The sequence below is a fragment of the Cherax quadricarinatus genome, chromosome 3 (assembly GCF_038502225.1).
Source record: "Cherax quadricarinatus isolate ZL_2023a chromosome 3, ASM3850222v1, whole genome shotgun sequence".
Taxonomy (NCBI): domain Eukaryota; kingdom Metazoa; phylum Arthropoda; class Malacostraca; order Decapoda; family Parastacidae; genus Cherax; species Cherax quadricarinatus.
Window position 1 is genome coordinate 3,312,191 of NC_091294.1, and position 15,868 is coordinate 3,328,058.

A 15,868-nucleotide genomic window follows, 5' to 3' on the forward strand; every position below is an offset into this window, starting at 1 on the left:
TATGCTGTTGTGGAGGATGAGCTATCATGCTGTCGACATGCTGTAGTGGAGGGTGAGTTATCATGCTGTCGACATGCTGTCGTGAAGGGTGAGTTATCATGCTGTTGTGGAGGGTGAGTTATCATCCTGTCGTGGAGGGTGAGTTATGCTGTCGTGGAGGGTGAGTTATCATTCTGTCGTGGAGGGTGAATCAATATGCTGTCGTAGAGGGTGAGGTATCATGCTTTCGTGGAGGGTGAGCTATCATGCTGTTGTGGAGGGTGAGTTATTATGCTGTCGTGGAGGGTGAGTTATCATGCTGACGTGGAGGGTGAGTTATTATGCTGTCGTGGAGGGTGAGCTATCATGCTGTCGTGGAGGGTGAGTTATCATGCAATCGTGGAGGGTGAGCTATCATGCTGTCGTGGAGGGTGAGTTATCATGCTGTCGTGGATGCAATCGTGGAGGGTGAGCTATCATGCTGTCGTGTAGGGTGAGTTATCATGCTGTCGTGGAGGGTGAATTATCATGCTGTTTTGGAGGGTGAGTTAACGTGCTGTCGTCATGCTGTTGTGGAGGGTGAGTTATCATGCTGTCGTCATGCTGTTGTGGAGGGTGTTATCATGCTGTCGTCATGCTGTCGTGGAGGGTGAGTTATCATACTGTCGTCATGCTGTTGTGGAGGGAGAGTTATCATGCTGTCGTCATGTAGTCGTGGAGTGTGAGTTATGACGTCATGCTGTCGTGGAGGGTAAGTTATCATGCTGTCGTGGAGGGTGAGTTATCATATTGTCGTCAGGCTGTTGTGGATGGTGAGTTATCATGTTGTCGTGGAGGGTGAGTTATCATACTGTCGTCATGCTGTCGTGGAGGGTGAGTTATCATGCTGTCGTCATGCTGTCGTAGACGGTGAGTTATGACGTCATGCTGTCGTGGAGGGTAAGTTATCATGCTGTCGTGGAGGGTGAGTTAACATGCTGTCGTTAAGGGTGAGTTATCATGCTGTCGTTGAGGGTGAGTTATCATGCTGTCATCATGCTGTCGTGGAGGGTGGGTTATCATACTGTCGTCATGCTGTCGTAGACGGTGAGTTATCATGACGTCATGCTGTCGTGGAGGGTAAGTTATCATGCTGTCGTGGAGGGTGAGTTAACATGCTGTCGTCATGCTGTCGTGGAGGGTGGGTTATCATACTGTCGTCATGCTGTCGTAGACGGTGAGTTATCATGACGTCATGCTGTCGTGGAGGGTAAGTTATCATGCTGTCGTGGAGGGTGAGTTAACATGCTGTCGTGGAGTGTGAGTTATCATGCTGTCGTTGAGGGTGAGTTATCATGCTGTCATGCAGGGTGAATTATCATGCTGTCGTGGAGGGTGAGCTATCATGCTGTCGTTGAGGGTGAGTTAACATGCTGTCGTGGAGGGTGAGTTATCATGCTGTCGTGGAGTGTGAGTTATCATGCTGTCGTGGAGGGTGAGTTATGATGCTGTCGTGGAGGGTGAGTTAACATGCTGTCCTCATGCTGTCGTGGAGGGTGAGTTATGCTGTCGTGGAGGGTGAGTTATCATGCTGTCGTGGAGGGTGAATTATCATGCTGTTGTGGAGGGTGACTTATCATGCTGTCGTGGAGGGTGAGCTATCATGCTGTCGTGGAGGGCGAGTTAATATGCTGTCATGCTGTCGTGGAGGGTGAGTTATCATGCTGTCGTGGAGGGTGAGCTATCATGCTGTCGACAGGCTGTAGTGGAGGGTGAGTTAACATGCTATCGACACGCTGTCGTGGAGGGTGAGTTATCATGCTGTCGTGGAGGGTGAGTTATCATCCTGTCGTGGAGGGTGAGTTATCATGCTGTCGTCATGCTGTCGTGGAGGGTGAGTTATGCTGTCGTCATGATATCCTGGAGGGTGAGTTATCATGCTGTCGTGGAGGGTGAGTTATCATGCTGTCGTCATGCTGTCATGGAGGGTGAGTTATCATGCTGTCGTTATGCTGTCGTGTAGGGTGAGTTATCATGCTGTCGTGGAGGCTGAGTTAACATGCTGTCGTAGAGGGTGAGTTAATATGCTGTCGTCATGCTGTCGTAGAGGGTGAGTTAACATACTGTCGTCATGCTGTCATGGAGGGTGAGTTAACATGCTGTCGTCATGTTGTCGTAGAGGGTGAATTAACATGCTGTCGTGACGGATTTTTAACCCCGGAGGGTTAGCCACCCAGGATAACCCAAGAAAGTCAGTGCGTCATCGAGGACTGTCTAACTTATTTCCATTGGGGTCCTTAATCTTGTCCCCCAGGATGCGACCCACACCAGTCGACTAACACCCAGGTACCTATTTGCTGCTAGGTGAACAGGACAACAGGTGTAAGGAAACTTGTCGAAATGTTTCCACCCGCCGGGAATCGAACCCGGGCCCTCCGTGTGTGAAGCGGGAGCTTTAGCCACCAGGCCACCGGTCGTAGACGGTGAGTTATCATGACGTCATGCTGTCGTGGAGGGTAAGTTATCATGCTGTCGTGGAGGGTGAGTTAACATGCTGTCGTGGAGGGTGAGTTATCATGCTGTCGTTGAGGGTGAGTTATCATGCTGTCGTGGAGGGTGAGTTACCATGCTGACGTGGAGGGTGAGTTAACATGCTGTCCTCATGATGTCGTGGAGGGTGAGTTATGCTGTCGTGGAGGGTGAGTTATCATGCTGTCGTGGAGGGTGAGTTAACATGCTGTCCTCATGATGTTGTGGAGGGTGAGTTATGCTGTCGTGGAGGGTGAGTTATCATGCTGTCGTGGAGGGTGAATTATCATGCTGTTGTGGAGGGTGACTTATCATGCTGTCGTGGAGGGTGAGCTATCATGCTGTCGTGGAGGGCGAGTTAATATGCTGTCATGCTGTCGTGGAGAGTGAGTTATCATGCTGTCGTGGAGGGTGAGCTATCATGCTGTCGACATGCTGTAGTGGAGGGTGAGTTATCATGCTGTCGACATGCTGTCGTGGAGGGTGAGTTATCATTCTGTCGTGGAGGGTGAGTTATCATCCTGTCGTGGAGGGTGAGTTATCATGCTGTCGTCATGCTGTCGTGGAGGGTGAGTTATGCTGTCGTCATGATATCGTGGAGGGTGAGTTATCATGCTGTCGTGGAGGGTGAGTTATCATGCTGTCGTCATGCTGTCATGGAGGGTGAGTTATCATGCTGTCGTCATGCTGTCGTGGAGGGTGAGTTATCATGCTGTCGTGGAGGCTGAGTTAACATGCTGTCGTCATGCTGTCGTGGAGGGTGTGTTATCATGCTGTCGTGGAGGCTGAGTTAACATGCTGTCGTCATGCTGTCGTAGAGGGTGAGTTAACATGCTGTCGTCATGCTGTCGTAGACGGTGAGTTAACATGCTGTCATGCTGTCATGGAGGGTGAGTTAACATGCTGTCGTCATGTTGTCGTAGTGGGTGAATTAACATGCTGTCGTCATGCTGTCGTGGAGGTTGAGTGATCATGCTGTCGTGGAGGGTGGGTTATCATGCTGTCGTGGAGGGTGAGTTATCATGCTGTCGTCATGCTGTTGTAGAGGGTGAATTAACATGCTGTCGTAGAGGGTGAGTTAACATGCTGTCATCATGCTGTCGTAGAGGGTGAATTAACATGCTGTCGTCATGCTGTCGTGGAGTGTGAGTTACCATGCTGTCGTCGCACTGTCGTGGAGGGTGAGTTATCATGCTGTCGTGGAGGGTGAGTTATCATGCTGTCCTGGAGGGTGAGTTATCATGCTGTCCTCGAGGGTGAGTTAACATGCTGTCGTCATTCTGTCGTGGAGGGTGAGTTATCATGCTGTCGTGGAGGGTGAGTTATCATGTTGTTGTAAAGGGTGAATTAACATGCTGTCGTCATGCTGTCGTGGAGGGTGAGTTATCATGCTGTCGTCATGCTGTCGTAGAGGGTGAATTAACATGCTGTCGTCATGCTGTCGTAGAGGGTGAATTAATATGCTGTCGTCATGCTGTCGTAGAGGGTGAGTTAACATGCTGTCGTCATGCTGTCGTAGAGGGTGAATTAACATCCTGTCGTGATGCTGTCGTGGAGGGTGAGTTATCATGCTGTCGTGGAGGGTGAGTTATCATTCTGTCGAGGAGGGTGAATCATCATGCTGTCGTGGAGGGTGAGTTATCATGCTGTCGTGGATGGTGAGTTATTATGCTGTCGTGGAGGGTGAGTTATCATTCTGTCGTGGAGGGTGAGTTATCATGCTGTCGTGGAGGGTGAGTTATCATTCTGTCGTGGAGGGTGAATCATCATGCTGTCGTGGAGGGTGAGTTATCATGCTGTCGTGGAGGGCGAGTTATCATGCTGTCGTGGAGGGTGAGTTATCATGCTGTCGTGGAGGGTGAGTTATCATGCTGTCGTGGAGGGTGAGTTATCATGCTGTCGTGGACGGTGAGTTATCATGCTGTCGTGGAGGGCGAGTTATCATGGTGTCGTCACGCTGTCGTGGAGGGGGAGTTCTCAGGCTGTCGTGGAGGATGAGTTATCATACTGTCGTGGAGGGTAAGTTAACATGCTGTCGTCATGCTGTCGTGGAGGGTGAGTTATCATGCTGTTGTGGAGGGTGAGTTATCATGCTGTCTTGGAGGGTGAGTTATCATGCTGTTGTGATGCTGTTGTGGAGGGTGAGTTATCATGCTGTTGTGATGCTGTTGTGGAGGGTGAGTTATCATGCTGTCATGAAGGGTGAGTTATCATGCTGTCGTGGAGGGTGAGTTAACATGCTGTCGTTATGCACCCATATCCAACACATAACAAAAAAGTATCCAAAACTGTGGGGATCCTCTCCAAGATATGATACCATGTACCGCAAACTGCCCTTCTCACACTATACCATTCACATATATACCCATACCTCACCTATGCTATCTGTGCTTGGGGTTCAACTGCAGCAACACACCTAAAGCCAATAATAACCCAACAAAAAGCTGCAGTAAGAATAATCACTAAATCCCATCCCTGGTAACACCCCCCCCCCCTCTTCATAGATCTAAACTTACTCCCTGTTCAGAACATCCACACTTACTACTGTGCATTCTATATCTACAGGACCTTAAATTCCAATATTAACCTTGACCTAAAACCCTTTCTTGATAGTTGTGACAGGATCCACAGGCATAACACCAGACACAAACATCTCTATGACATTCCCCGTGTTCGACTAAACCTTTACAAAAATTCAATGTATTTCAAAGGACCTAAAATCTGGAACACCCTACCTGAAAACTCTAGAACTGCAGACACATTCATCACTTTCAAAACTGCAGTTAGAAAATATCTCCCTGATCCACCCCGACAACTAACTACATGATAACCACCTGGTGGTTCAAAATTACACTCACTCACCCACTGACTATAAACCCAGAAATATTAATCTTCATCTTAAAATAATAAATCCTAACTAGTCATAAGTTTGCCTATGATACTCAAATATAGACACTTTGTATTGTGCCAAAACAAAAGCATTCACATTGCTAAACTCACAAATTATGATGTAGTCACTTAGCCTTAATACTATAATCTGTAAGGATTTAATGTTAAGAATTAATCTAAGTCTGCTCGAAATGCCTAGCCATGCTAGGTGTCCTAGTGGCCACCTCTGTAATTAGTATTTTATAACATGTAAACCACAAAATACCCAAAACCTGTAAACCCCACATTGTAACCCTTATAGAGAATAAACTTGAATTTAATTGAATTGAATCGAATCGTGCTGTCGTAGAGGGTGAGTTAACATGCTGTCGTAGAGGGTGAGTTAACATGCTGTCGTCATGCTGTCGTGGAGGGTGTTATCATGCTGTCGTAGAGGGTGAGTTAACATGGTAAAGATAAAGTCAGAAGTGGTAAAGTAGTGAAAAAAAGAGGATTCTCTAATTTTGTAACTTACGAAGATCCTTGAAACTGGACACTGTCTGGGAGGTGTTGGCAGCATTGTAGACTCGATCCACTGTATTCGTGACCCTTTGGCCAGCCTCTACTGTAGTGTCAGTCACTCCGTTCCTCAAGCCCTTCACCACAATCACTACCTGCGCCCATATCAAAACATATTTAAGCACTTACAGGCTTAGCACTTTTTTTTGTGAACACAATGTGATCACATTCAATAAGACAAGATTTTGTTCGGATTTTTATCCCCCCCCCCCAGGATAACCCAAGAAAGACAGTCGATCATCGAGGACTGTCCGTCTTATTTCCATTGTGGTCCTCAGTCTTGTCCCCCAGGATGCGACCCACACCAGTCGACTAACACCCTACCTGTGGAAAATACTGTATATATTTTCCAGGAATACAGTAGTTATATGTAAATAGATGGCCACACTGTATTTAATAAAAAATATGTTATAAAAAATGGGAAGCCTGTGCCTGCGCAGAAGAGACTCGCCATTGTTATTCGAATTGGACACAGACGTTAGTGAATATTGGGAAGAATTTTCGTGCTCTAGAGGTAAAATTGGGCTGACACCTCTCAAATAGGAGACAAAATTGTTGGATGTGCATTCCTGCATAAATTGAGATATCAGACGACTGGACAAGACATCTCCAGGAACCTCAGATAAGCTATCTAGATTTGTGTTATAATTCTGGCCAGTATTTTCATAAATTTAGACAGTGAGGTTTTCTGAGTATGATACACCTTGATCTCCAGTCAAATTGGTGAGTGATTTTAAGATATTCTCCTTCTGTTATGTATGTGGAAAATTGCATTTATCTGAATGTAACTAATTATGTACATAACAGTAAGTGATAACAAAGATTATTATTTATCAATGTTACATAGACAAGTAGGAATTTGGGACACCTAGGTCGCAAAAAATGTCCCCCTTCGATACCTACCACTGTCATAACCACAAGTTGCTCTGGACCTATTAATTAAATGAAATATACATACACCAGGAATACTGGTAAATATATAAATTTGTGGACTGTATATTAAAAAATTATTATATATAAATTCACATATACATAACAGAAGGAAAATATATCTTAATATCACTCACCAATTTGACTGGATATTAAGTTGTATCATACTCAGAAAAACCTCACTAACTAAATTTATGAAAACACTGGCCAGAATTATACACAAATCTAGAGAGCTTATGTGAGGTTCATGGAGCTGTCTTGTCCAGTCGTCTGATATCTCAAGTTATGCAGGAATGCACATCCAACAATTTTGCCTCCTATTTGAGAGGTGTCAATCCAATTTTAACCTCTAGAGCACGAAAAATTCTTCCCATTATATTAACGTTGTATCCAATTCAAAACCAAGATGGCGAGTCTCCTCCTGCGCAGGCGCAGCTTCCAGTTTTTGATTACATAAATTTTAAATACAGTATGGCCATCTATTTACATTTAATAACTACTGTATTTCTGGAAAATATATACAGTATTTTCCACAATGTATATGTGTATATATATAATCATTTATTTTTAATGTACAGTCCACAAACTTATATATTTACCAGAATTCTTGTTGATGAATCTTTCATTTGTAATTAATAGGCCTAGAGCAACTTGTGGATAAGACAGTTGTAGGTATCGAAGGGGGACATTTTTGTGACCTAGGTGTCCCAAATTCCTACTTGTCTATGTAACTCTGATTATCAATAATTATCTTTGTTATCATTTACTGTTATGTACATAATGAGTTACATTCAGATAAACGCAATTTTCCACACTACCACCTACTTGCTTGCTAGATGAACGGGACAACAGGTGTAAGGAAATACACCCATTGTTTTCACCCTTCCCGGGGATCGAATCAGGACTCGGCGTGTGAATTGAGAGCTTTGCCTACTAGGCCATGGGCCACCGTGATACTGATGAAGGGCTCCTCCAAGGAACGTGAGTTACCCTTCTTCTAATAAAACCTAATTACTTCCCATTTCCCAGGGTCTGTATGACAATTAATGAGTTTAATGCTTTCCCATAAAAGTATATTTACGGGAAAACACTAAACCCATAGGAGTCGTAGAGCACTGGAGGAATCGAAGGTTATTTTTGCTCCAAAGAAGGGAGGTTCACTCCAGTTTCTTGATAATAATAATAATAATAATAATAATAATAATAATCTTTATTTACTACAAGTACGTGTACAAGGTATACAGTCCTAGCTGACATCAATGACATACTACTATATACAAAGCCGCTTGTTATGCTGAGCATTTCAGGCAAATTAGGTCAATTTTGTCCCAGGATGCGACCCACACCAGTCGACTAACACCCAGGTACCTATTTTACTGATGGGTGAACATGGACAGCAAAGCGTCGTAATGTTTCTACCCGTACCGGTGATCGACCCCGGACCTGTGTGTGTGAACTGAGTGTTAACAATGGAGTATGAAAGCCCCTCAACTAGTATTCTCAGTCTGACAAGGTATTGTCGGTGTTGCAGAAACAGGAATTTGAGGGTTAACTTCCATGATGCCGATGTGGGGCTCTTGATCCAAGGGCTGCATAGCCCATGGTTTGGCAGTTGTTTTTTAATATACAGTAATGCCAATATCCTTGATCCTTGGCCTGGTGGCTAAAGCTCCAGCTTCACACACGGTGGGCCCGGGTTCGATTCCCGGCGGGTGGAAACGTTTCGACGCATTTCCTTACACCTGTTGTCCTGTTCACCTAGCAGCAAATAGGTACCTGGGTGTTAGTCGACTGGTGTGGGTCGCATCCTGGGGGACAAGATTGAGGACCACAATGGAAATAAGTTAGACAGTCCTCGATGACGCACTGACTTTTTTGGGTTATCCTGAGTGGCTAACCCTCCAGGGTTAAAAATCCAAACGATATCTTATCTTATCCAAGGCCCCTCAAGACAGATTCCTTAACGCTGGTGAGGGGCTCTTGATCTAGGGAATTGGATCTGTGCTCCACTTCCCTGAATTAAGCCTGAATATCTCCCCCCCCCCACACAGACACTGTATAATCCTACGGCTTTAGCTCTCCCCCATGATTATAATAATCTTGCTCCAAGGAATAGGCTCTATCCTGCGTTTGGATTAAACCTGATTGCCTCTCGTTGCTGCAGATTATATAAAACTCCCGATAGTTTCTTCCCTAGGATCTTCGAGAGAGGTAGGTAAGATTGGTCAGGAAATACCTGAAGTATACCTGGAGAGGGTTTAGGGAGTCAACGCCCCCGCGGCCCCGTCTGTGACCAGGCCTCATGGTGGATCAGGGCCTGATCATCCAGGCTATTACTGTTGGCCGCACGCAACCCGATGTACGAACCACAAGTCAGGTACTGACTATAGGTGCCTTGAAGACAGCCAGGGGTCTATTGGTATTCCCCCTTATGTATGCTGGGAGACAGTTGAACAATCTTGGGCCCCTAACACTTATTGTGTTGTCTCTTATCGTGTTAGTGGCGCTCCTGCTTTTCAATCATAGTCTTTTTGCTTTCATAGGGAGTGATTTTCGTGTGTAAGTTTGGTATTAATCCCTCTGGGAATTTCCAAGTGTATATAATCAAGTATTCCCTAGAACACAGGCGGGAGTACAGGTTGAGGAACTTCAAGCATTCCCAGTAATTGAGGGGTTTTATCACAATTATGTGCGCCGTGAAGGTTCTCTGTACATTTTCTAGGTCAGCAGTTTCACCTGCCTTGAAAGGTGCTGTTAGTGTGCAGCAATATTCCAGCCTAGATAGAACAAGCGACCTGAAGAGTGTCATCATGGGCTTGGTATCCCTAATGTTGAAGGTTCTCATTATCCATCCTGTCATTTTTCTAGCAGATGCGATTGATACAATGTTGTGGCCTTTGAAAGTGAGATCCTCTGACATTATCACTCCCAGGATTTTTACATTAGTTTTTCCCTCAATTGTGTGGTTGAAATTTGTTTTATACTCCGATATAGTATTAATTTCCTCACGTTTTCCATATCGGAATAGTTGAAATTTCTCATCATTGAACTTCATATTGTTTTCTGTGGCCCATTTAAAGATTTGGTTGATGTCCGCCTGGAGTCTTGCAGTGTCTTCAATGGAGGACACTGTCATGTAAATTCGGGTGTCATCTGCAAAGGAAGACACGGTGCTGTGGCTTACATCCCTGTCTATGTCAGATATGAGGATGCGAGCGAGTACTGTGCCTTGTGGAACAGAGCTTTTCACAGTTGCCGCCTTAGATTTTACTCTGTGATTATCAAAATGTTTACAATACCGACAGGTTGGTAAGTAAGACACATAGGCAACAGTGAGGCTTCTTTAATCCGAAACGGGTTTTGGATTAAAGATGCCTCACTGTTGCCTATGTGTCTTACCAACCTTTCGGTATCATATACTATTTTGATATTCACTCTGTCAGACACTGCAACACAATGGCATCTTGTTACAGAAGAGAAAACACATTGGACAACTTTTTCGAGAATGGCTGGATCTGAGAGGGACGTGACCTCTCAGTAATTACATTCTTTCTACTTCTCTACACCTCTCCTTCTGACAGTATATAAGTCTCCACACTGTGGCTTGATCTTCACATTGTTTCCGAGTATGGAACAGACTTCTTCTCTAGGCTGAGGGACTGAGAACCTCAAATCTACGACTTCAAGGGCGATGGAACAAATTCCAACCACACAATATATCGAAAAACTAACCTCAAAGACCTGGGAGTGATCATGTCGGAGGATCTCACCTTTTTTTTTTATTTATTTATTTATTTATTTATTTATTTCCAATTTGAGCACACATACAGAGGTACAAAAAAATACAGATAAGAGCAGCATGCCAAAGCCACTTATACTATGCATAGCATTACGGGCTGGCTTAAAATTAACTTAAGATTAACTAAGCAATGATGAAATCAGTGATAAAACATTAATGTAAACAGATTACTATAAAGCACAAGTGAGTATTACAAAGACAGGTCATATGGTTGCATTCAGTTAGGTAGTGATTCTGTTAGGTAGTGTATTTAAAAAATAATAAAGTTAGATTGGGTTTTAGGTTTAACATTTATGTGATATAATTATGAGAAACATTTAAGATATACAATTTATAAGGTTCAGTTATTCAGTATTTATTTGGTTTTGGGTGAGTAAGTAATCTTTGAGAAGAGACTTGAATTTATAAACAGGTAGTGTTTCTTTTACCATAACATTGTATCAATCACATCTGCTAGTAAAATGACAGGATGGATAATGAGAACCTTCAGAACTAGGGATGCCAAGCCTATGATGACACTCTTCAGGTCGCTTGTTCTATCTAGGCTGGAATGTTGCTGCACACTAACAGCGCCTTTCAAAGCAGGTGAAATTGCTGACCTAGAAAATGTAGAGAGAGCCTTCGCGGCACGCATAACTGAGACAAATTACTGGGAGCACTTGAAGTTCCTGAACTTGTACTCCTTGGAATGCAGGCAGGAGAGATACATGATTATATACACCTGGAAAAATCCTAGAGGGACTAGTACCAAACTTGCACACGAAAATCACTCCCTACGAAAGCAAAAGATTCGGCAAACGATGCAACATCCCCCCAATGAAAAGGAGGAGTGTCACTAGCATGTTAAGAGACAACACAATAAGTGTCAGGGGCCCGAGACTGTTCAACTGCCTCCCAGCATACATAAGGGGGATTACCAATAGACCCCTGGCTGTCTTCAAACAGGCACTGGACAAGCACCTAAAGTCGGTACCTGACTAATCGGGTTGTGGTTTGTATGTTGGATTGCGTGCTGCCAGCAGTAACAGCCTGGTTGATCAGGCCCTGATCCACCATGAGGCCTGGTCACAGACCAGGCCGCGGGGGCGTTGGCCCCCGGAACTCTCTCCACGTAAACTCCAGGTAAACATCGTCTTCACAGCTCTACTGCTCCTGCCTACTTTCTGTACTCGACTGAAGAAGGCTACTGTGTAGGCAAAACGTTTCAGATTAAGGCTGTCTCACTGCTGCACATGTGTCTTACTTACCAGACTTTACTTTGTTTACTAATACTATTTGTTAGGAAATTACAGATCCATCTACCAACTTTTCCTGTTATTCCTTTATCACACAGTCTGTGCACTAATACACCATGGTCACTCTTGTCAAAGGCTTTTGGAAAGTCTGTGTATACTACATCTGCGTTTTGTTTGTCTTCTGGAACATCCAGGACCTTGTCATAGTGGTCCAGTAGTTGGGACAGGCAGTAGCGACCTGTTCTAAACTCATGTTGCCCTGGGTTGTGTAACTGATGGGTATCTAGATGAGTGGCGATCTTGCTTCTTAGAACCCTTTCAAAGATTTTTATGATATGGGATGTTAGCGCTATCGATCTGTAGTTCTTTGCTATTGCTTTACTGCCCCCTTTGTGGAGTGGGGCTATGTCTGTTGTTTTTAGCAGCTGTGTGAGGACCCGTGTCCATGCTCCTTCTCCATAAGATGTTGAAAGCACATGATAGGGGTTTCTCGCATTTCTTGATGAACATGGAGTTCCATGAGTCTAGGCCTGAGGCAGAGTGCATGGGCATGTCATTTATCGCCTTTTCGAAGTCATTTGGCATCAGGATAACATCAGACAGGTTTGAGTCTACCAAATTCTGTGTCTCGCTCATAAAACATTCCTTTAGGTCTTCGACTGTTAGTCTGGTTAGCGGCTCGCTAAAAACCGAGTCATAACTGGACTTGAGTAGCTCACTCATTTTATTGCTGTCATCTGTGTAGGACCCATCTCGTCTAAGTAGGGGCCCAGTACTGGATGTTGTTCTCGACTTAGTATTGGTATAAGAAAAGAAATATTTTGGGTTTCTTTTAATTTTATTTATGGCTTTTAGTTCTTCCCCCTTCGTATTACAGATATATTGGCCTCTTTTAGCCGCTCTGTTATTCTTTGCCTTCGTCTGTATAGGGAGCGTCTTTCTCTTTCTAGTTTACATCTCCTCCTTTCCTTGAAGGAATATGCCTTGAGCATACCTCGAGTGCCACAGAGTTAATTTTTTCTAGACATAGGTTTGAATCCATGTTGTTTAGGATACCTTCCCAGTTTATATCATTTAGGACCTGGTTTGCTTGGGCCCACCGTATGTTTTTGTTATTCAAGTTTAATTTCGTGAAGGCTCCCTCGTGACTGATCACATTTTGTTGGTCTGGAGCCCCGCACATGCATGTCTGAACCTCTGTTACATTGTGATCTGAGTATATTGTTTTTGATATGGTAATATTTCGTATCAAATCATCATTGTTAGTGAAGATGAGAACCAGTGTATTTTCCAATCTTGTTGGCTCTAATATTTGCTGGTTTAATGAGAATTTGTTGGGAGTTTTCATGTGAGCTGCCTTCTGGGGTTATTTCTGCTACAGCATTTGCTACATTCCTCCATTTTAGGTGCCTTAGGTTGAAATCCCACAGGAGCAAGATGTTTGGGGCAGGAGCTGGAAGATTTTCCAGACAGTGGTCTATTTTCAGCTGTTCCTGGAATTGTTGGGACGTTGGATCAGGAGGCTTGTATACAACCGCAATTACCAGGTTTTACTTCTCGATCTTTACTGCCAAAACTTCAACTACATCATCTGAGGCGTTTAGTAGTTCCGAATATATCAGTAATTCTGTGACGTACAGGCCAACCCTTCCCCCATCCCTCTTGCCTGTTCACTCTGTCACATCCGTATAGGTTATAACCCGGGATCCATATTTCACTGTCAAGTAATCCTTTATGTGGGTTTCTGTGAAATCTGCGAACACTGCGTTTGACTCTGTAAGCAGTCCATGAATGAAAGGTATTTTGTTGTTCGTTGCTGGTTTAGATCCTGTATATTTGCAAAGATGAATGTCGTCGTATTAGTGGTATGGATGGGGGAGGGGTTCTTTTTTTTTTGGCACTAATATCAGTTGTTTTGGAGTGGAGGCCATTGACTGTGATTCCACTCCAGAAATTATCGGAGTTAGTGTACGATTTGTGGTTCTTGACGCGGGTGTTAGTCATACGATGACCCGCAGCTGGAACTTTTGGTCATCTGACTGATGCCGAGAGGGAAGGAGTGTCTTGATGAAGGATTCTTAATCCAAAGAATTCGAGCTTTAACATAATGAGTTACTCTTCCTTTTATCAAACTTGATTACACCTCTTAAGTACTTAGGAGGATATAAAGGGGTAGAATAGAATCAGATTTAACAAGTGTTGCATCCTGATCATCTACACATGTTGCTATATTATCTTTAACACCATGTATAACAAACTCTTTTTTTTAGCCTCATACATAATGGTCAGTGTCAAACACACTAGACAGTCTGGCCTATTTTATGCACAGGAAAGTGACGATAGAATTACTTTCACCGAATTTGAACTCAAAGCTGCATGGCGGACATCCTTATTCAGTAGGAAGAACTATCACTTACAACAGCGGAAGGCCTCGATCAGATGACCAAAAGTTCCTATGACTAACACCCACGTCAGGAAACACCCTGTTTCCTGACATATCTTACCTAATCTAAGCATCCTACGGGTTTAGTGTATGGAGTAATAACAAGTGTATCATACACAGTGTATGGAGTAATAACAAGTGTATCATACACAGTGTATGGAGTAATAACAAGTGTATCATACACAGTGTATGGAGTAATAACAAGTGTATCATACACAGTGTATGGAGTAATAACAAGTGTATCATACACAGTGTATGGAGTAATAACAAGTGTATCATACACAGTGTATGGAGCAATAACAAGTGTATCATACACTTATTTCTTTCCAACTTCTACTGTATACATTTTACCTACTAACAGCCTAATTATGTGCTCCTCAATAATAATTATGTGCTCCTCAATAATAATTATGTGCTCCTCAATAATAATTATGTGCTCCTCAATAATTATGTGCTCCTCAATAATTATGTGCTCCTCAATAATTATGTGCTCCTCAATAATTATGTGCTCATCAATAATAATTATGTGCTCCTCAATAATTATGTGCTCCTCAATAATTATGTGCTCCTCAATAATTATGTGCTCCTCAATAATTATGTGCTCCTCAATAATTATGTGCTCCTCAATAATTATGTGCTCATCAATAATAATTATGTGCTCCTCAATAATTATGTGCTCCTCAATAATTATGTGCTCCTCAATAATTATGTGCTCATCAATAATAATTATGTGCTCCTCAATAATAATTATGTGCTCCTCAATAATTATGTGCTCCTCAATAATTATGTGCTCATCAATAATAATTATGTGCTCCTCAATAATTATGTGCTCCTCAATAATTATGTGCTCCTCAATAATTATGTGCTCCTCAATAATTATGTGCTCCTCAATAATTATGTGCTCCTCAATAATTATGTGCTCATCAATAATAATTATGTGCTCCTCAATAATTATGTGCTCCTCAATAATTATGTGCTCCTCAATAATTATGTGCTCATCAATAATAATTATGTGCTCCTCAATAATTATGTGCTCCTCAATAATTATGTGCTCCTCAATAATAATTATGTGCTCCTCAATAATTATGTGCTCCTCAATAATTATGTGCTCCTCAATAATTATGTGCTCCTCAATAATAATTATGTGCTCCTCAATAATTATGTGCTCCTCAATAATTATGTGCTCCTCAATAATTATGTGCTCCTCAATAATTATGTGCTCCTCAATAATTATGTGCTCCTCAATAATTATGTGCTCCTCAATAATAGCATCACCACGACTACTACTCCTGTCTCACAAGTGTTCCTCAGCTTCGCAAATTCCTTCTTATGCACATCCCACCCTGAAGCGCTGTATGACTCTTTCAGGTTTAGCGCTTAATTTGATTTGTTATTATTATTATTATTATTATTATTATTATTATTATTATTATTATTATTATTATCATTATTATTAGGGGATGTCCTGGGGTTTGAGGTTCTTGATCCATGGAAGTAGATATATCTTCACTTTGGATTGAGCTTGTC

At 43.0% G+C, this 15,868-nt stretch overlaps 1 protein-coding gene across 1 annotated transcript in view; it reads right to left on the minus strand.

Moving 5' to 3' along the window:
• Window positions 1-15,868, minus strand: part of LOC138853427 (uncharacterized) — a 249,477-nt gene that overhangs the window by 18,265 nt on the left and 215,344 nt on the right. Inside the window, exon 4 of the mRNA XM_070089978.1 lies at window positions 5,891-6,029. Within this exon, the coding sequence (XP_069946079.1) occupies window positions 5,891-6,029 (139 nt within the window). The remainder of the gene's footprint in view (window positions 1-5,890; window positions 6,030-15,868) is intronic.